The sequence below is a fragment of the Pholis gunnellus genome, assembly GCF_910591455.1.
Source record: "Pholis gunnellus genome assembly, chromosome: 9".
NCBI classification, from domain to species: domain Eukaryota; kingdom Metazoa; phylum Chordata; class Actinopteri; order Perciformes; family Pholidae; genus Pholis; species Pholis gunnellus.
The window spans coordinates 20692752-20713773 of NC_136535.1; the positions used below are offsets into that span (position 1 = coordinate 20692752).

At 39.1% G+C, this 21022-nt stretch overlaps 1 protein-coding gene across 3 annotated transcripts; it reads right to left on the reverse strand.

Moving 5' to 3' along the window:
- Nucleotides 1-2525: 2525 nt before the first annotated feature.
- Nucleotides 2526-17563, reverse strand: sgcg (sarcoglycan, gamma). Of its 3 annotated transcripts, XM_079165791.1 has the most exons (9): nucleotides 17379-17563; nucleotides 13499-13700; nucleotides 12481-12585; nucleotides 11374-11461; nucleotides 10398-10517; nucleotides 8813-8885; nucleotides 8505-8628; nucleotides 7365-7547; nucleotides 2526-2958 (listed from the first exon to the last, which is right to left on the reverse strand). In XM_079165791.1, the coding sequence occupies exons 2-8, from the start codon at nucleotides 13691-13693 to the stop codon at nucleotides 7380-7382; spliced, it is 873 nt and encodes a 290-aa protein (XP_079021917.1). In that variant the 5' UTR covers nucleotides 13694-13700; nucleotides 17379-17563; the 3' UTR covers nucleotides 2526-2958; nucleotides 7365-7379. The 3 variants fall into 3 exon arrangements, with proteins under 3 accessions (XP_079021917.1, XP_079021916.1, XP_079021918.1); XM_079165790.1 differs by lacking the exon at nucleotides 2526-2958 and having other exon boundaries at nucleotides 6062-7547; XM_079165792.1 differs by lacking the exons at nucleotides 2526-2958; nucleotides 17379-17563 and adding an exon at nucleotides 16642-16820 and having other exon boundaries at nucleotides 6062-7547.
- Between the last annotated feature and the right edge of the window lie 3459 nt (nucleotides 17564-21022).

Sequence of the window (21022 nt, forward strand, 5' to 3'; positions counted from 1 at the left end):
AAATTACTCGCTAGCGCCACCTAGATAATGGAAAGGCAAGCCCCAACAGCCCGTATGTCCAAATTACTTAAGATTTTACAGACATGAGCAACTGAATGAGTTCTACAAAAAATCCTCTTGGGACCCTAAGCTCCGCCTACCAAAATTTTCCACCATTTTGAATTTTGTAAAAAAAAAAAAAAAATCACTTCTCCTAGACCCTGGGTCTGATTGGTACCAAATTTGCTGTGAATCATTATTGGATATATATCATCAAAAGTTATGAAAAGTTTCTTGATATCTTATTGCATTAAGAATATATGGACCAATGAATTTCATGAGGAGTTGGCCTTCTACAGCAATATATATAACTTCAAAACCATGTGGCTTATCATCACGAAATCTGTAGCATATGTTCACATTGTGTCCTCTAACATACCCTCAAATTTGTATTCCATACAACCACTAGGGGCCAATGCAGTAATACTCTAATTTCTTTGCATTTTTCGGCATTTTTCATAGTTTTCAGGCATTGTACTTTAACGAACTCCTCCCACAGAATTTATACAATCAACTTCGAATTTGGTCTAGATGATCTAAAGACATTAATGATGAAAAGTTACTGAAATGGTGTACTGACATTGAACGACCTTCGTTTTATGTGGCGCCCATGTCAGGCACATTTCGTGCCGTTCGCCATGAAAGAGGAAGTTGTTGTAACTACAAGGTACTTTATTCAATCTGCCCCAAACTTGTTTTGCATGATGCTGGTCCAGGCCTGAACACATCTCCATGCCAACATTTTCACAAAGTCATAGCGCCACCTACTGGCACAAGGAAGGTGCCATAGGTGATGGAAATAAATATTTCATATGGCTTTTTGGCTGGACCCTTTCAAACAAACTGTGTTCAGTGAATTATGTGCAAATGCAGTAAAGAAAAGAATTTAATGATGAAACCCAATTGTGTTTTTTCAGTTTGTTCTACTGGGGTTAAAGTCGAAAAACAGTCAAAAAAGTCATTCAATCAGGAGAGACTTCATTAGAATTTCACAATAATTTATTACACATTGTACAAATGTGAATAGTGCAACGTCTTTGGCGATTGGACTCCATCCTGAAGGAAGACAATCGATGTTGATGAAGGGAGTTGCTGCGGAGTTATAAACAGCATAGTATAGGATGTCGAAAAAAGTCAGTGTACCATGTCGAAAAGTCATAACTTTACTTAAGTTACTTTATTTTTAAAGTTGCTTTTTTAGTTACTTTACTTTTAAAGTTACTTTTTTAGTTACTTTACTTTTTTAGTTACTTTACTTTTAAAGTTACTTTTTTAGTTACTTTCCTTTTAAAGTTACTTTTTTAGTTACTTTACTTTTAAAGTTACTTTTTTAGTTACTTTACTTTTTTAGTTACTTTTAAAGTTACTTTACTTTTAAAGTTACTTTTTTAGTTACTTTACTTTTTTAGTTACTTTTTTAGTTACTTTACTTTTAAAGTTACTTTTTTAGTTACTTTACTTTTAAAGTTACTTTTTTAGTTACTTTACTTTTTTAGTTATTTTACTTTTTTAGTTACTTTTAAAGTTACTTTACTTTTTTTGTTACTTTTTTAGTTACTTTACTTTTTTAGTTACTTTTTTAGTTACTTTTAAAGTTACTTTACTTTTAAAGTTACTTTTTTAGTTACTTTCCTTTTAAAGTTACTTTTTTAGTTACTTTACTTTTAAAGTTACTTTTTTAGTTACTTTACTTTTTTAGTTACTTTTAAAGTTACTTTACTTTTAAAGTTACTTTTTTAGTTACTTTACTTTTTTAGTTACTTTTTTAGTTACTTTACTTTTAAAGTTACTTTTTTAGTTACTTTACTTTTAAAGTTACTTTTTTAGTTACTTTACTTTTTTAGTTATTTTACTTTTTTAGTTACTTTTAAAGTTACTTTACTTTTTTTGTTACTTTTTTAGTTACTTTACTTTTTTAGTTACTTTTTTAGTTACTTTACTTTTAAAGTTACTTTTTTAGTTACTTTACTTTTTTAGTTACTTTTAAAGTTACTTTACTTTTAAAGTTACTTTTTTAGTTACTTTACTTTTTTAGTTACTTTTTTAGTTACTTTACTTTTAAAGTTACTTTTTTAGTTACTTTACTGTTAAAGTTACTTTTTTAGTTACTTTACTTTTTTAGTTACTTTACTTTTTTAGTTACTTTTAAAGTTACTTTACTTTTTTTGTTACTTTTTTAGTTACTTTACTTTTTTAGTTACTTTTTTAGTTACTTTACTTTTAAAGTTACTTTTTTAGTTACTTTACTTTTTTAGTTACTTTTAAAGTTACTTTACTTTTAAAGTTACTTTTTTAGTTACTTTACTTTTAAAGTTACTTTTTTAGTTACTTTACTTTTAAAGTTACTTTTTTAGTTACTTTACTTTTAAAGTTACTTTTTTAGTTACTTTACTTTTTTAGTTACTTTACTTTTTTAGTTACTTTTAAAGTTACTTTACTTTTTTTGTTACTTTTTTAGTTACTTTACTTTTAAAGTTACTTTTTTAGTTACTTTATCTTTATTTGAAAAACTCTTATTCCGTATCCCTGTAGTGTTGATTCAGAGTAAGGACTGCATTAATTACAACACCTTGCACATTTGGAAAACCAAAACTACACATATCTTTAATTTCAACCAACATATAAACAGTACAGTACACTACCTTACAGGTTTGGCGAATAGAAGTCTGTGTTTAGTGCATAATGTGCATGGCATGGGAGAAGATACATTCATCACCAGGTTGACCACAGCTGGCCGCTTCACTCCTCTGTGTCGGAGCTGTCTGCTGCGTCGGTGTTGTAGGTCAGCATGTAGTTGTCGATGGAGGGGCAGTTGTGGATGGAGTAACGCAGACGCTCAGCGAGGATGACCTGGCTCGTGTAAGGGGGCAGGCGAAACAGGAAGAAGCAGGTCTGTGCAGTAGGGAGGCCGTTGACGGGCTGTAGGACATGATAGGGGGAAAAAGTTTAGTAGTTTGTACTATTGATATGTTTGCCCTCGTCAACAGGCTCGTTATTTCCGTTAGCGATGACCTCACCCTATCAACCTTGATGATTTGGAAGTTCTGCGTGATATCAGCTGGGTTGGAAGGCAACCTGGACCGGCCAGAGACGAAACGGAGGAAAAGCACTCACTCCTCATTGGTGAACTCCTCCAGGCTACCTAATGTTCATCAGGCCTTATCCCGCCTTTCTGTCCTGCTGTAAAACTGTCACCGTACTCTCCTGATATCAAAGCCTTTTTGTACTACTGCACCTGACCTGCATATAGTTTGATTTATTTTAGGTACTGAAGTTGTAAAAGTTCCTTTTAAAAGAAAATGCCTTTTGTAAATAGTATTTACTGCAATTTAAATATTTTCCTTTATTGTTTTTATATTATGCATATAAGAACATGAAAGTGTATTTTATTACAGACGTATTGTTTTTACCTTGTTTTCATCGGTCAGTTTATGTATTGGATGCTTCTGGACTTCCGTGTGTTCAGTGAATTATGTGCAAATGCAGTAAAGAAAAGAATTTAATGATGAAACCCAATTGTGTTTTTTCAGTTTGTTCTACTGGGGTTAAAGTCGAAAAACAGTCAAAAAAGTCATTCAATCAGGAGAGACTTCATTAGAATTTCACAATAATTTATTACACATTGTACAAATGTGAATAGTGCAACGTCTTTGGCGATTGGACTCCATCCTGAAGGAAGACAATCGATGTTGATGAAGGGAGTTGCTGCGGAGTTATAAACAGCATAGTATAGGATGTCGAAAAAAGTCATGAAAAAGTCAGTGTACCATGTCGAAAAGTCATAACTTTACTTAAGTTACTTTATTTTTAAAGTTGCTTTTTTAGTTACTTTACTTTTAAAGTTACTTTTTTAGTTACTTTACTTTTTTAGTTACTTTTAAAGTTACTTTACTTTTAAAGTTACTTTTTTAGTTACTTTACTTTTAAAGTTACTTTTTTAGTTACTTTATTTTTATTTGAAAAACTTTTATTCCGTATCCCTGTAGTGTTGATTCAGAGTAAGCGCTGCATTAATTACAACACCTTGCACATTTGGAAAACCAAAACTACACATATCTTTAATTTCAACCAACATATAAACAGTACAGTACACTGCCTTACAGGTTTGGCGAATAGAAGTCTGTGTTCAGTGCATAATGTGCATGGCATGGGAGATGCCCTCGTCAACAGGCTCGTTATTTCCGTTAGCGATGACCTCACCCTATCAACCTTGATGATTTGGAACTTCTGCGTGATATCAGCTGGGTTGGAAGGCAACCTGGACCGGCCAGAGACGAAACGGAGGAAAAGCACTCGCTCCTCATTGGTGAACTCCTCCAGGCTACCTAATGTTCATCAGGCCTTATCCCGCCTTTCTGTCCTGCTGTAAAACTGTCACCTTACTCTCCTGATATCAAAGCCTTTTTGTACTACTGCACCTGACCTGCATATAGTTTGATTTATTTTAGGTACTGAAGTTGTAAAAGTTCCTTTTAAAAGAAAATGCCTTTTGTAAATAGTAATTACTGCAATTTAAATATTTTCCTTTATTGTTTTTATATTATGCATATAAGAACATGAAAGTGTATTTTATTACAGACGTATTGTTTTTACCTTGTTTTCATCGGTCAGTTTATGTATTGGATGCTTCTGGACTTCCGTGTGTTCAGTGAATTATGTGCAAATGCAGTAAAGAAAAGAATTTAATGATGAAACCCAATTGTGTTTTTTCAGTTTGTTCTACTGGGGTTAAAGTCGAAAAACAGTCAAAAAAGTCATTCAATCAGGAGAGACTTCATTAGAATTTCACAATAATTTATTACACATTGTACAAATGTGAATAGTGCAACGTCTTTGGCGATTGGACTCCATCCTGAAGGAAGACAATCGATGTTGATGAAGGGAGTTGCTGCGGAGTTATAAACAGCATAGTATAGGATGTCGAAAAAAGTCATGAAAAAGTCAGTGTACCATGTCGAAAAGTCATAACTTTACTTAAGTTACTTTATTTTTAAAGTTGCTTTTTTAGTTACTTTACTTTTAAAGTTGCTTTTTTAGTTACTTTACTTTTAAAGTTACTTTTTTAGTTACTTTTAAAGTTACTTTACTTTTAAAGTTACTTTTTTAGTTACTTTCCTTTTAAAGTTACTTTTTTAGTTACTTTACTTTTTAGTTACTTTTTTAGTTACTTTACTTTTTTAGTTACTTTTAAAGTTACTTTACTTTTAAAGTTACTTTTTTAGTTACTTTACTTTTTTAGTTACTTTTAAAGTTACTTTACTTTTTTAGTTACTTTACTTTTAAAGTTACTTTTTTAGTTACTTTACTTTTTAGTTACTTTTTTAGTTACTTTACTTTTTTAGTTACTTTTAAAGTTACTTTACTTTTAAAGTTACTTTTTTAGTTACTTTACTTTTTAGTTACTTTTTTAGTTACTTTACTTTTTTAGTTACTTTTAAAGCAAAACAACCCCAAACATTTTCTGGATGTGGAGATATATGAAGTCAATATACTCTGATTATTGGTATTGACATGGGAATGTCACAGCTGGCAGGGGTTTTATTTGAGAGATACATTTTGTCATTTTAGAGCAAAAAAAGACTTTCTTTTAAGTCTAAACAATTTTAAGAAAACATTAGATTTGAAAACATTTGTTTTCAGAGCCAGATCTTACACTTAAACAAAGGTCAAACCCGTGCTGTAATCCTGGGATGTACTGAATAAGATCAGAAAAGCTGCTCTCTTTGCTTGCTGGTCTAAGTCTATGGAGTTTGTGCTGTCCGTTTAGTACGTCCTGGCGGTACTGCAGCACTTTTCCACTAGAGGGCATCAGAGAGCCAATAAACATGTCAGGAAATGATCAAAACTGTTTCCATCATCACATGATAGCTTTAGTGCACAGAAGAACCCAACAGTGGACATTATGAAAATGATGAAATACATTGAGAGCCAGCCTTTTTTGTTAAAAGATAAGATTGAACACAAAACGTGAGACCAGTCTGCAGAAAAACACGTATGAGAATGAATAGCTCCGACAGATGCATCATAGAATAGCACAAAGTTTATTCAACATACAAAAATAAATGCACATTACACACTATCAAAATAGGCCAGAACATGTGTGATAATTGCTAATTATCTACTTAGAAATACTAATAAAATTGTGAGATATTACTTATGCATTCTTGCAGTTGAATTAATGCTAAACTCAATGCAGCCATTACAAAATATTTCCCTTTTTGACTTCATGAACTGAGAATCTTTATCTTACAGATGCAAATGTAGTTTATTCCCCGTCATGCATATTGTGTAAAAATAAGGCATATTTGACCCAAAAGCACAACTGAAATAATACCCTTAAACTACCCATAACTACATGTAGTCCATTAGAAATGTTCAGCTTTTGCTTCCGTTAAGGTGGACGAAAGGAATGTTTTTTCAGTCGTAGACCCTTGGATGTAAATGAGGATACTGAAGAAACAGACCAGCTTACTTGCAAGAAAAACTGTCTTGTAGCTAAGGCATAATTGCATGCTTATGTGGGGCTTACAAATACACAGGCCAAAACATACATAATTGTATTAACTAAAAAAAAATAAACAATGAAAACACAACTGCACACATGATACCACACCGGTAACACTTTATGGTACCATAAGCACATGGTATTTTAATGTCAAACTTTAACAGTTGAAAAAAAAAGAAACAAGTCTGATGCCTAGTGTTTTATCTGATTAGGGTAAAAATAATAATAAAAAACAATCTAAAGTGACAATGACAAGATATTTACCAGCATTTCATAATATTTTCCCCCAATTAAATAAAAACATGCTGAACACCAAGACAAAAAAAAAAAGACATACCAAGGGCTTGGACCCAGAAGGGCATACGTAGACCAAAATAACATTCTGTCTGCCTTTTAAAGACGTTTTATATTCCAAGCCCTTGATATGTGTCAGTTTATTTATTGCACCACAAGATAATATTGCATAGGATGTAAGCTGTTACCAGCTCCTCATTGCCCAGCCATGATACTGTGTGTGTAAATCTTCACAAAGCTCTGATGCTGATACATTTGGAAGGATGTGTTTCAGCTGAATGGTTAGAAGATCATAAATGCAACTAAAAGGATGCATTTCATGACGTCTCCTACGTGTACGCCAGCAGGCATTTGTACTTTTACAGGCCTCGATGTGCCAGTGGGATCTTAGCTCTGAGATCATCAGAGACCCACTGTGGTATAAATATTTTTATTTTATTTTTTTTAAAACTCCAGGCCGAATATAAACAGTTGTGCTCACTGCCTCCCAGAAGACGCATCTACTGAGAGATGGAAAATCGATTACCTTGTCGGAGTCTTTCTAGCACTCCTGATTCTCACTGCAAGTGGAGGTGACCCCAGCCTTGGACAGGAAGAGCTTGCCGCTGTGACAAACGCAGACCTCATAGAGATCCTGAGCATTTCCAGAAACTCCTGCTTCACTCTGGGGCAAGCTCGGCATGCGCACCGTCTCAGCATCCAGCACCAGCTGCACAGCAGACAGCGTGGAGAGCAAAGGACAATACAAGGAGAGACCAAAGAGTTGTATTGAATCAACAAAGAAATATCACTGCTTCATTCTTTCCATTTAGAGCCGAGTGCACACACACACACACACTCATAATGACACAGTGCGCTGGGAGATAGAATCAGTGCACTGATCCATAAGGAAGTTATGAGAATGTGATTAAAGTCCACTTTCACGTGGCAGAAAAACAAACGAATGCTGAAAACCAGAGAATGTGAACATTTAAATAAATGATCCAGGACCAGTTCAGAGCAGATTAACACCCAGTTTTCTTCCCTACAGCAACAGAAGAGAGATGAGGGTGTGTTACACCCCGCAACTACGCTGTCATATAAATGCTCTGCTTTACTGAGAGAAAGCAGTCAAAAAGATCAGAATCGGTGCCTGTGATACAAATGCTTTATTTAGCCACATTCACCAAAACTCACTCTAAACATGGAAACTGCAAATCACTGCACCTCAGACCTATAGCGCTCAAAAGGCTTAGTGCTCTTTTTGGCTTCATAAAGAACTCCTCATGCATACAAATAAGATTTACTGAAAGTCCAAAGATACGGTACAGTATAATGTCAGTGTCTTCCCTTTCCAGCCACAGGCAATGGGTACAAGTGTTACCACAAACTGAAGTAGAACGGTCTAATGAGCTCTCTCAGAGAAATCTTTACGGTATTTTGGACAAAAACGTCAACACATATTATGGGAAAATACAGAGCTACTGTCTAAATGCAGTGGAGTGAGGCTCACTTGGATGAAAAGCTCCCAGGTGTGACTGTGAGAGATTAGAGAAGCGTGAAGCAGCATGTAGCTGCAAAAGCATACTGTATATATATTCCCTTGGTAATCCAAATAAGGTTTTTTTTTAAAAACAGACCGGAAGTTATGTTGAAGACTTTGGAAAGTGAACATCGCTTTTCTTACCAGTCCTATACTCGACTGCAGAATGACATCCATGTTAGAAGCAACTTCAATGTTGCCGGCCAACGCTTTGAAATGAACTCCTTTTGGCGCTTCCATACTGAGAGAGCGAGTAGGAGACTCCAACCTAAAACAAAAAAACAGCTCAGTATTACAAGTACAAGAGTTGGTGTTGCTTTAGTGGACATCATGCACATATTGTTTAACGCAAGGACTTGACTCTTTTCTGAAAATCTTCCTTTTACTTCTGAGTTTTAGTCGAAATACATTCTCCAGTAAAATGACTTGTACAAGGAGGCCAAAATGCTCACCTCAGGTCTTTCAAAAGTTCAGATTTCAGCAGAGGCACCTCCACTGAATGCTGGAACAGGGCTCCTTCAGGCCCTGAGTGAGAGAAAGTTTGTATCAAGATGTGTTAAAGAATCCACGGCATGTCTGAGGGTCTGATGCACACACACACACGCACACACACACACACACACACACACACACACACACACACACACACACACACACACACACACACACACACACACACACACACACACACACACACACACACACACACACACCTGTAGACTGATCCTATAATCGTGTATGTGAAATATTTTGAACACACTCAGAGCTGTTCATTGCTGATGTTTTCCGTCATTTCCAAATCACCACTTGTCTGCCATTTATCATTCAAAATAGGCTTAAATAAGGGCTAAAAATATTTCCAACTACTTAAGATGAGCATTTAATGAGCCATTACAATTTGAAGCATCTGAACACTACAGTCACATTTTTGGCCCTAGGGATGTCGGTCTGATGGTCCATCCACCGCTTTGGTCCAGACTGAAATATCTGAACTATCAATTCATGGTCCCAAGAGGATGAATACTGACTTAATTGCTCCCCTGGTTTTAGTTCTAGTGCTACCAGCCAGACACATTTTTATCTTTTAGTGAAATATCAACCACTGGATATTTGACGTACTTTGTGTTTTGTGCAAATTACTTAATTAGACTTAGATGGTAAACATTGGTAGGAGTGCACTTGATTGGACTCAGCATGTTAGCAGCGCCATTTAGCTCAAAGCACCGCTGTGCATAAGTACAGTCCAACGGAGCTGCAAGCAAGGCCGTAGAATCTTCTTTTATCTGTGTGTTACTTCAATTTGTGAAGCTGGTTTAAAAAAAAGAAAAAAGAAGTAAGACTGGGCTGCTCTCCGTCGACCAAAATGGCCTTGGGTATAATTTAGCAATCAGTCAACACTGGTGATAACACCCTTCAACATGAATCAGCCACACAGAGTGTGGTCAGTGACCCACTACATAATCAATACACACACGCACACACACACACAAACACACACACACACACAGGACATGAAGACAGTAATAGGGAGCAGGACAGAAAAGATAACCGGAGATGGTTCAGCCTGATAGTAGCCTGTTATTCTTTACCCTTCTACCCTTTGTTGTGTGATATTACAACACGTGTGTGGTACTGAAGGTGTAAGATCTCTTTTCTGGGCTTAAAACTGTAGATGTAAAAATGCTTGATTAGAATCTTAATGTGATAGATCCCACCTACATGGCATTAATGCAAGCTTAGGTGTATAATTGAGCTCCTGGCATTTAATTTATATGCAAGTGTGCTTTAGAGGATATCTAGAGATATCCATGCACTCAGCAGTGTGACATGAATGATTGTGAAAATGACTGCATCTGTCTTTGTCCTTGGGTGCTGGATTGTTGCACAGATATCCGCCATCAAACCAAATTGCTCCTGTTGTGTTCACATCTGTCGTCAATATGGTCTTTTTTCCCCCCCCCCCAAATCTGAAAAACATTTCCGCAAAGAGGGCTGCGATATATCCGAGGAAGCAGCAGGTGGCCGCCGTTTGCATACCTGTGACTCTTAGTTTGTCTGGTCCAATCACAGCCTGGTCGCCATCTGCAGTGAACAGCATGTTGTCGTTGTGGGAGTTAATGAGCAGATTTCGAGTGTGTCCCTGAGCCTCCGTTGGACCTGCAACAACAGACACAAGCAAGAATACCTGAAGGGGTTTGGAAATATTACAATCAAAATCAAATCTCTCTCTCTCTTCACACTTTTCAAATCTGCAGCGCTTAGAGAATATAATGAAGCAGATTCAGGCATTGCTATGTGAAAATCTCAACCTCCTCACAGGCAGTGGCAACAAAGTGAGTAAACAACCACTTTCTGAAAAGAAATGTGTGAAACAAGTAACAATACTGCTCAAACTGAAAGGTGAGTGAAGGGTTAAGTCAAATAACCTCGGACACAATAACGGTTCACAGCCCTGTAGAGAGACAAATCTTAAGCAGGTAGGTCAGTCATTGAGACATTTAACCCACTTCAGCACCTACAGCTGTGAACCGGCATGGTCTCTTCTCTAACAAGCAGTTCACTTTTATTCACCGAGGGCCGAGATTATGCAGGCTATGCTTTTTACGGCTTAATGATCAAGGACACATAACGGCACTGTGGAACGCCGCAATTAGTTGGGTCGTTTGTTGGCCTTTTAATTATGACAAAAGACTCAAACGCCGCCGTCGGCGAGCCATAAAAGACACAAATATGATCCTCCACAGGCCTTGGGGCCCTGTGCGTAATGTAGGACGAGCCAGAAGCCATGGCAGAGAGAGAGGAATTGTGCATTTAATGGATTTTATATGGAAATCGAAGAGATTATAAATGGAGAGACGGCTTCTTGTCACTGTTGATGTTGGATGAGGATATCGCTGCAGGACAAGTGCATGAATGACTTTACTATTGCCCTCATACATCAATGGGATACTTTGTGATGCATGAGTGCTCCATGTGTCCCCGTGTGTACACGTGTCCTCTTTCAGGCTCTTACCCACAGATATCCTCCCTGTGACATCACCATCTTCATTGCGGGCATGAAGCGAAACATTTTCCGATGAGTGTACTAGAAGTGAAGAGTCCTGAAAAAAGGAAAAAGCCATTTTAACATGCTTTGTATATCCAACTGGTACACGGTACATTTGCAACAAAAACAAATATTAAGCTTTATTATGTGAAAGAATATTGGTAGAATTGGACAACTTGATATAAGTTAGGTCAGGTTGGTTTATGCTTTTTTTAAATGTAGTTCTTATTAATGGCTTATAAAATACATATGAAGCTTATTTAGTGTTTAGTTACAGCTTATACACCCTTTACAATGGTGCCTTATTAGAAAGTGGTACTTTCTTTTTCTTCTTTTAAACAGTAAAAGTAAGCTTTGGTGAAATGTTTAAAGTGAGGAAGCCTCAACAATAATCCGTCACTGTTCCTTTGCAGCTGTAGCTCCGTTTACAAAAGAAACGTTTCACGTGGAAGGCGAGAGGGATCCTCTCTCATTAGACATCCCTACACTACATTAGAGAAAGTGTCAGTCCATAAATGAGAAATACATTACCCTTTTTAATGAGGCCCATAAAGAAGAATGAACACTAAAAAATTGCTACCATGAGCAAGAAAAGTCATAACATGTAAACAACAGCAGCAAAGTGTTCCCATCTGCTTCTAGCAGGCAGGCCATAAACTACTTTCCACCGCAAATATCCCTGAGGTTAATGGAGAGCTGCACACCACGTGCTCTGTGTGGGACTGCCAAATCCAGTTTGTTCTGACACATCTCCCAGAAAAAGTGGAGTCAGAAATATGCAGTTCACTCACTACAGCTGGATAAAAACTGCTCGATTGTCTGCAAGGAATTAGATTTAGAAGCTGACAGTACGTTTACTCTGCACAGATCCAACTCACAATCGGGTTTCAATTTGGTAAACAGTGAGATGCAATAATGGAAAGGCTGTCAGGCTACTTAACTGAACAAACAGAAGTATGAGAATGAGCTGGAAAAAGATAGGAAGGAAGGCAGAAGGTAGACTGGGAGAGAAAAAAAAGGAGGGATGGGAGAGTAAAGAAGAATGTGGAACAGCGAGACAATTGATTATCCTACTTCTCTGGAGTGGATCTCCTGAGCGTAGACGGGGAAAAGAAACTCAGACTCGCCCTCCTCCAGTTTGACCCCATCTGAGTTAACCTGTAGGAGTCCCATCCCTTCCTACAACCAAAGCAAAGACACAAGTAGTCAGGTAAATATTCAACGAGGCAAACAAACCAGAATGTGCGAGCAAAGCAGAAATATTGACAGTAAATCAGCTGAACAGCTTTATCTCTAAGGTAAGAATCCAATATATGGCGGGTTAAGACATTAGAAATTTAGATTTTGTCATCCAACCACTTCATAGGTTTCCAAATGTGAATCGCTTAGCAATGGACTGAGCCAGAAAGTAGATTTAGCTGTGCAGGCACTTCAAAACTGTGTGCGTGTATCCAAGTGCGTGTGAAGGTTTGTCGAGTCCCTTTTTCTGCATGAATCCATGGTTACCATCTGGACTTGAGAAGCAAACAAGACTGCATGAAATAGGAAACACAAGCTATCCTGTTTCGACAGCCACGTATTAAGTTAACAATTGATAATATTACCACTTCTGCTGCTAATAATAAGTATAATAAGAAGGATCAAGCCAAAATGATATCAGAAAGTGACGTAATAACACTGAAGATATAAAGAGAAGCATGGATGGAAGAAAGTAGGTCTGAGCAACAGATCAATGTGAGACAAGATATCGTCTTCATTTTGGATATCGTAATATGGCATAAGTGTCGTTTTTTCCTGGTTTTAAAGGTTGCATTCAAGAAAAGTCATTAACTGAACCTCCCAGACTGCTCTAATATTTGCCTTTACCCACTTTGTCTTTATATCTACATTACTGATTATTTATCAACAATCTCACTGTGTAAATTGTGTGAAAGCACCAACAGTCAACCCGACAATATCATAATACAGACGGAGTTATTTGTTCAAAAACATTGTGATATTTGATTTTCTCCATATAGCCCCAGAATGAACAGGGGAGGAAAGCAAACTATCCCAGCTGACAACACAGACTGCCAAGCTGAGTCATGCGTACCGTGTTGAACCACATCACCCGGAGCATCCAGATGGTGAGGGCAAAGTTGACCACCAAGATGATGATGAGCAGCAGGACGAACAGGTAGAGGCAGCGCTTCCTCCAGCCGTAGATGCCGATCTTGTAGACGTGGTCGGGCACCGGCCTGGGCGAGCTGCTGCCCTGGGTGGTGGTGACATATTGCTCCCGCACCATCTGCTGGCTGGGCGCATCACATGGAGGCAGACACACGGGCAACAGAAACAGATGTTGAAGAAAAAAACAAACCATTTTGCTCTTTCAAGCGGTTTCAAGGCAGATTGGACGCGACATGCCACAGTGTTGGTGTTGTTTGTAAGGGTTCAGAGAATAGAAAGCTCATCCGGCTACACAGAATTATTGTTGACAAAACCAATACCTCTATATTATGCAATCACTTTTTGTTTAAGTTTATGTGTAAACAGTTTCTTTTCCACACATCCAGCTGTCACGGAACATTAGCATTTTGTCTGAAATCACATTTCCAATATTCTACTTAAGCTCTCCACCAACTCTTGAGGGAAATATCGAAACCGGTAAAGAAACGTTACTGGATGGAAAACCAAAGGTATTAGCTGAAAGTTGCCATGTCTGTAGAACTGAGGGGAATTGCAATGATGGGTGTGTCTGTGATCGGTTGCGTGTGTGTGTGCGTGCACCTCTGTGTCTGTCCAACTGTAATTCTGCACAAACTGCATAATATTTGGGTGGCCAGTTATGGCTGCATGCTGCCATTGTATGTCTGTCCTTTCTCAATGCTCTTAACCAGCCACCTTTTCTGCTCTGAACCAAGTCATGAAGTTGATTTCCATCTCTGACAAGCAGCTTTTACACACCTGAATGCACATATGTTCAGTTCAAGCCTTTACTTTTTAGATGTATACGTGCACACTGCATAATTGCGCCTCCATACAATGCCTTGTTCACAAAGTGCCCAGTATATCATTCATGAGCCCAGAGCTCACGCACAGACCCAAGTGGATATCTGGCTCTTTGCACAAATGGAAAACTTGGCAGAAATTCCAGCATTTTTTAAAGTCAGAAAGGAAAATGCCAGTTACTACAGAGCCGAGGCAGCGCTTTCTGGCCACGCAGCAGCAGGCCATCAGTGGCAAAAACCAAGGAGATGAATGTCGGCATATTTCAAACCACAGCAAGTATTACAACAAACCATCATTTTGTGCATTCAGCTCACGTGAGGGCCAGCGGAGCTCCAACTGCAGGAGTGCAGGACCTGGGAGCAAGCCCTCCAGTCAGCACATTTAGACCATCTGACAAAGTGACAACAGGGAACCTCAGGGACAGATTTCACAACGACACTGTTAGTGTGCGTTTGAGCACAGCGGAGAGCCAAGGACCGCATGAGGCTACAGAGGGGAGCAGTGTCACTCCTTTGAATAATCTGCATTAATAACCAGACACGGGCTGCAGAGAAAGCTCCTTTCATCCGAGGACAAGGCCTGGACAAAGTGCTGTCGGTTGTAGATTATTATGAGTTAATAAAAAAACACCCAGAACCGGCAGAAACAAAAAAAGACCGCAGCTTTTCAAGCAACAAACTGTTCCAAATCCTCAATACTTTATAGCCACATCTAAAAATTTAATAGGAAAAGTTATCTGAACAAAGCCGTATAAGTTCTCTCAGCAGTGTATTACATCCAGTAGGCTGATTTACATACGGGACAGATGTTGCATCTTACTGCCACAGTAAAGGCGGTTTCCATCATGTTAAGGAGCCACTTTTCACACCAAAATCTATTTCTTCTTTGACATTAACAGATGTTCAGCTGGGCACATCATCTCGCTGTGACTCCCATGTGGAAGGCTACAAGAAGAAAAGGGACGACAGACTCCGCATACAGTATGAACAAACGGCAATAAGTTGCATTTCTGTAAATAATGTGGTAAATATTCCACCCTCTCAGCCAGTGGTGATGGATAAAAAGCAAACGTGCTCGCTGCTGGGGTCTGAGCTCACTGAGGTCCAGGAGATATTTTAGAGAGCCGATAATAAAAAGGCCTATAGTCAGTCGCCACAGCTCGTTTCTTGCCGTTTGCAGTAGACACGGGGAGGAGATGCGTTTGCATGAAAGGCTGAGTGTATTTCTATGACCGAACCCGTCTCTCCACAGGACCTGTCACATGGCCTGCAAGCCCAGCTGTGATGAATAGCCCTTATTTCACAACCAATCAAATGAATTTTCTCTGAAAAAAGGAGGGGAAAAAATGACTTTGTGCCTTTTCTACAGGGGAGAGGAGATTGAAGGTTGATGAGTAGTAGGTTATATAAAATGGTCATTCCCCCCCCCCTGACTTTCACCTCATTTAAATGTATCAAGCGTACTTGAGAATGAGTCATGATGACAAATTGAATCTCCGTAACGCAGCAGAGAAACAGTAAAGTAAAGGTGTATGCAGAGTTCTCCATTGAGGCTCAAAAGAGGACTAAGATTAATTACTGTCTGTTAAATTGACCTATTCCAATATCCCCTGCACCATACCTATTAACCACCACAGATCATTTGCGTGTTAACATGTTGATCAGCCCACTCTGCACTTTGGGCAAATGAGTGGCGAGGGTGGGAGAGCTCTGGTTTTGTTCATTATGGCGTTAATGGATTTGATCTAACCCAGTCTAATGACTTTAAATGAAGGCATTAAGAGGACTCTGTACTTCTGCAACGGTGGGACGAGGAAGCAGTTCTGAAGCTGGATCTTTAAAGGCGTCCTCCAGCTCCAGTTTCAGTGTAACCACCGGCCCCCTCAGCCACAAACTGCTCCTTCCATAGCAACCCAAATAAAAACACTCCCCGAACAGTCTCACTGCTCTCGTGCCAGGAATGCTCAATTTATAGGACTTTGATCGGAAATACAGTCTGACCTTCTGGAGGAAAATAGTTTTCATCGGGCTCGTGCCTTTTTTATGCCACCTTTCATATGGGTCCTACACCACAAGAGACGACTAAAAGTCAAGTTTCAAAAAGGCACTGTGGACCTCAAACAGTCCCTTGCTCCCAAAGATGAAGAGCACTTTGTTCAGGACTCTTAGCAGGGCAATTCATCCTGGGGCAGCCTCTCAATTAACCTTAAACAAGCGATGCTCCTGGCTCGGCTCAGTCTCTGACCTCTGGGTGAGAGCAAGGGATAGGCAGGCACACTGCTGGTCTTGAATCCACGGAGTCCGGCTGTAATTTAGAATCCAGGCTTCCCTCTGAGCAGAGTCCAAACGGCAAAAGTTTTAGTGAGTTAGGAAAGCTCAAATTGTGGAGAACGTTCGCAGAGGAGTACTCAGGAGTTCAGTGTGTGTGTGGAGGGAGGAGCGATCGAAAGCTGAGCACAGGGCTAAAGTTTGTGTCTGTCTAGCGGGTAGCCGGCATCACGTCTCCACTCTGATGCCTTAACTTCTAAAAATAGGACACAGCATTGTGAACTAAATTTAAAAAGGCAGCACAGAAACACAGATACACACACACACACACACACACACACACACACACACACACACACACACACACACACACACACACACACACACATTACATAGGTATAACTAATGGAAAATAAGACACTGTTGCTCATAACACACAATACATAAGTGAGGTGCTCTTTTGCTTGAGTTATTTTTGTACTCGAATATTTCTGGCCATGTATGGTAAAACTAGACAGCTGGCAACCTAAAACACTTTTTTTCCCCCCAACTACAAAGTAGTCAAAGCACATTGTGAGACACAAAGAAGACAAACATTTAGAGGAATTGTGCAGTTGGTGAAAAGGTTGCCTTTATAAACATTACCTTTAAAGACGAAGTTCTGAAAGAAAAAATAAATGACAGTATTTGTGAAAGAAAGGGCAGAGCACTCACCGTTGTGTGTTCAGGGACAGCAGTCCTCTTCTCTACGCAACGGTAAGCAGAGCTCGAGCTGGTAAGAGCAGCTGGAGAAGCAGCAGTGCTTGAGCCACTCACTCGTCTGTCAGCCACTCAACAGCTGCGTGCCATAAATCCAGCTCTGGAAGCGCCCTGGTTAATCACCACGAGACGGCGCTCCCACCACGACTCCCTCTGCCGTCTCAGGCTTCCTGCAGACATTTGAATATCATCAGAGTCAGAGTGTACGAGAGAGAGAGAGTGTGAGAGAATGAGAGCGAGAGAGAGAGAGAGAGAGAGAGAGAGAGAGAGAGAGAGAGAGAGAGAGAGAGAGAGGGAGAGAAACAGAGGAGGGGGGTTGGGATGATAAATTAACCCATCAGTGGAGAGGTTCAATCTCTCTCACACAGAAACCATCCGTAATGAACAGAGGCAGTTGCTTGTCATGCATACCAGTGAGTCACTTTCTATTGCCCAACCCAAGGCTCGGTGCAGTCCAGTCTAATTTGAGACTTCAGTCATGGCTCTCAACATAGAGTTAAGCTGCTCTTTCAGATAGCTCCGCTGGGTGACAGGCAGCCGGGTGGGAGGGGGGGGGACCTTGAGGAGGGCAGTAAGGGAAGTCAGAGTGGCAGAAGAGACAGGCAGCAAACACAGCGTATTAATAGACAAGGGGGGGGGGGATTGTTTCAGTCAAGGTTTTTTAATTATTTCAGTCTCAAAATAAAGTGAATTCTCAGAACTTTCGATGTGTATTTCAGGTAAACAAACCAATGATTCAAGGTCATGCTTCACTATTACTAAAATAGGTGTTTCATGCAGTTAAAAGTTAACTGACACACACTAGCTCAGAGGATGTGTCAGGAGCGAGCAGAGGCAAGAACATCAACTTAGAACAATTTATTAAACTATAAGGTTGTCCAAACAATGGAACGAGTAAATCAGTAAGTGTGTGCTGTGGGAGGGTGCAAAAGAAATGATGCAGAGTGGATGTCAACTGTAGGAAGGGAGAGAGTGAGCACGTGGACCAGCTTTTATAGTTTAAGGGTCCAGGTGAGCCTAATCAGCTGATGACCCTCACATGTCATACTCCTGACTCCTCTTATTTTGTCTTTTAATGTGTAATATAATGTAATTAGCATGTACACAGTTTGCATGGACTCTCGCGTAACTGACGGACTTCTCACATGTTAAAGTGGCTCTATGGGAGTTTTTTTTTTTTTTTTTACTATTAAGGACACTCACCCAGCCTCAGGAACAGCTGCTTGATGGCCCTACCGACGATGACTTGGTCGACATTTATTGTTGGTGACAGGTTATAGTCCTGAAGCTACATCGCTGAAAAAAGACATCGCTGAAAGAAAATGCATATTAACCCCATGTGCTCCAGAACTGGACAGATTATACAAGAATTCCTACATATTTATGGATAAAAAGGTTGTTTTTAATCTTTTACAATTTTAACAATATGTAACATTAAAAGGCAGTGCATCCACACGGGTGTTTTTGGTAATCATCTGATTAGACTTCTTCTTCTTCTCAGGTTGAAGTTGAAGACAGAGATATTCTGTAAACCGGCATTTCTGCAGCAGAAATTGTCACTGTATTCCAAATCGCACTTTTCCTTTTAGTCAAGGGGCAACCTTCGGTGTTAAAACACGGAAGTGCCAAAACCTGCACTTCCTCAAATGACCACCTGAGGCTGGCTCCAAAAGCGAGTTAATCTCCATAGACCCCCATGTTAGAATGTCCCACTTTATAGCAGAAATAAACGTGTTTGCAGCCTTTTTCGCCTCTATAGTTTATTTCCCTGTTCCCGATAACTGTAGGGTGGTTGAATATTCGTATAACTCACCTGTTTACATTTTATTCAAGCTTAAAGTTATGCAAAATTAGGGGCACTTTGAGTGACAGGTGGCTACAGAACCAGGTTGCTAGCTGCTGTGAAAAAAAAGATTTATTTGACTCGTCGTACTGCATTATGAAAAGCACAGGTGTTACGGATATCAACAAGGGGCTGTTTTCTATTAAAGTGTGCATGTAAGCCATGACAGTGTCACAGCACGGTCACACATGCAAGAAATGAACATTGGCGTATATTCTACTCCCGTTCACTTCCATTCTATGCAAGTGAATAGAATGGAAGTGAACTTGCTTCCTGTGGCAAAGCAAGTTCCATTAAGACAGTTTTCTGAGCCACCTTCATTGTGCACACACACTTTAAAGGGTGAAACAGATGCAGGGAGCGGGTTTTGCCATCTGCTCCATTACATAAATGAGAATGTATTTAGAGAAAATGTTTTCTTGCAATGCTAATTTATTCTGTAATAAATCAACCACCAGTGACAGATTAGTTATTTCCTCCAATGGGCCACAGATACTGTCTTCCACACAGGACACACCAAAGCCCAGAAAATAGACAATTGGTCTGCTTAAAAAAAAAAGAATCCAGTTTATCCTGACCTCTAATGAAAAAACTAATGTTTGTGTTCTCACAGGCTGATGCTGGAGGAGCTGATGGGAGGCGCATCTGTCAGCGGCATGAATCCTGCAGTTTGTTTTACTGTAGCTGCTCGAGGTAATGCTGAGCAGTGACAATGGGATGTCTGACCGCATCAATCACAAGACCCCCTTCCCCTCTAATGCCCCGAGCAAACATCCGACAGTGGGGATAGCTTCATTTCATGCCATCTCTTATCAATATCTCATAACCTTTCGCTGCCTGTGGCTTTTGACAAATGGAAGACATAAATGATAGATCTCTTACATCGAGAAAGAAAAGAAATTCATCTCACACTGGAATCAAGGTTAGTTGAGTGAAGACGTCTCCTTGAATTTGTTGGATGACAAACACTAGGCTCACGGTGTACATGCAGCAGAATTGAGGACTTTCATTAACAAGGACGCTGATGGCAACTGAAAAGCCAAACACCCTGAATGCGGTGTGAATGCGTTTAGTCTTGAATGCTCACGTGTGAACACCAATCAGTGTGCCGTTTAGAGCAGATTGCCTTGACAGCTTCGAATTTTCAAAATACCTCAAACCAACCAGTTAAAAAAAAAAAAATTAAAAAATGTCCAGTGTCCACAAGAATGGTGAGATTGAGGACAATGTACCAAGATTATGAAGTTTTATCATAGCTACGCGTTTTAAATCAAGACCGACATTTTATTTATCCACAATAATAAAGCCCTTTAAACTTTTGTATGTTATTGAAGCAATGTGCCTTTATTTTAGAGCAGGGGTCTCAAACTCAATTTACCTGGGGGCCACTGGAGCTAGGGTCTGGGTGAGGCTGGGCCGCATCAGGTTTTCAACAAAAAAAACGCATTTATTAAAAACAGAAAAAAAAAGAAAAAAAAACTGTCTTCAATGCTTTTGCTTCTGCTATACCCTACACTTTTTCAGTGCTTTGGTTCCGGTTTTCCACAAGAAAAGCTCTGATAAAACATTCCACTGTTCTCAAATATCTTAATTTTTAATTTTCTACACAAAATAAGATGAAAAAATAAATAAACAAATAAAGAATAAAGAAAATAAATCAATCAATCAGTAATAAATAAATAAAATAATAATAAAACAGCAAATAAGAAAAACTTAAGAAACCACATATAGTTGGTGGGTAGAGAAATTATTTTTT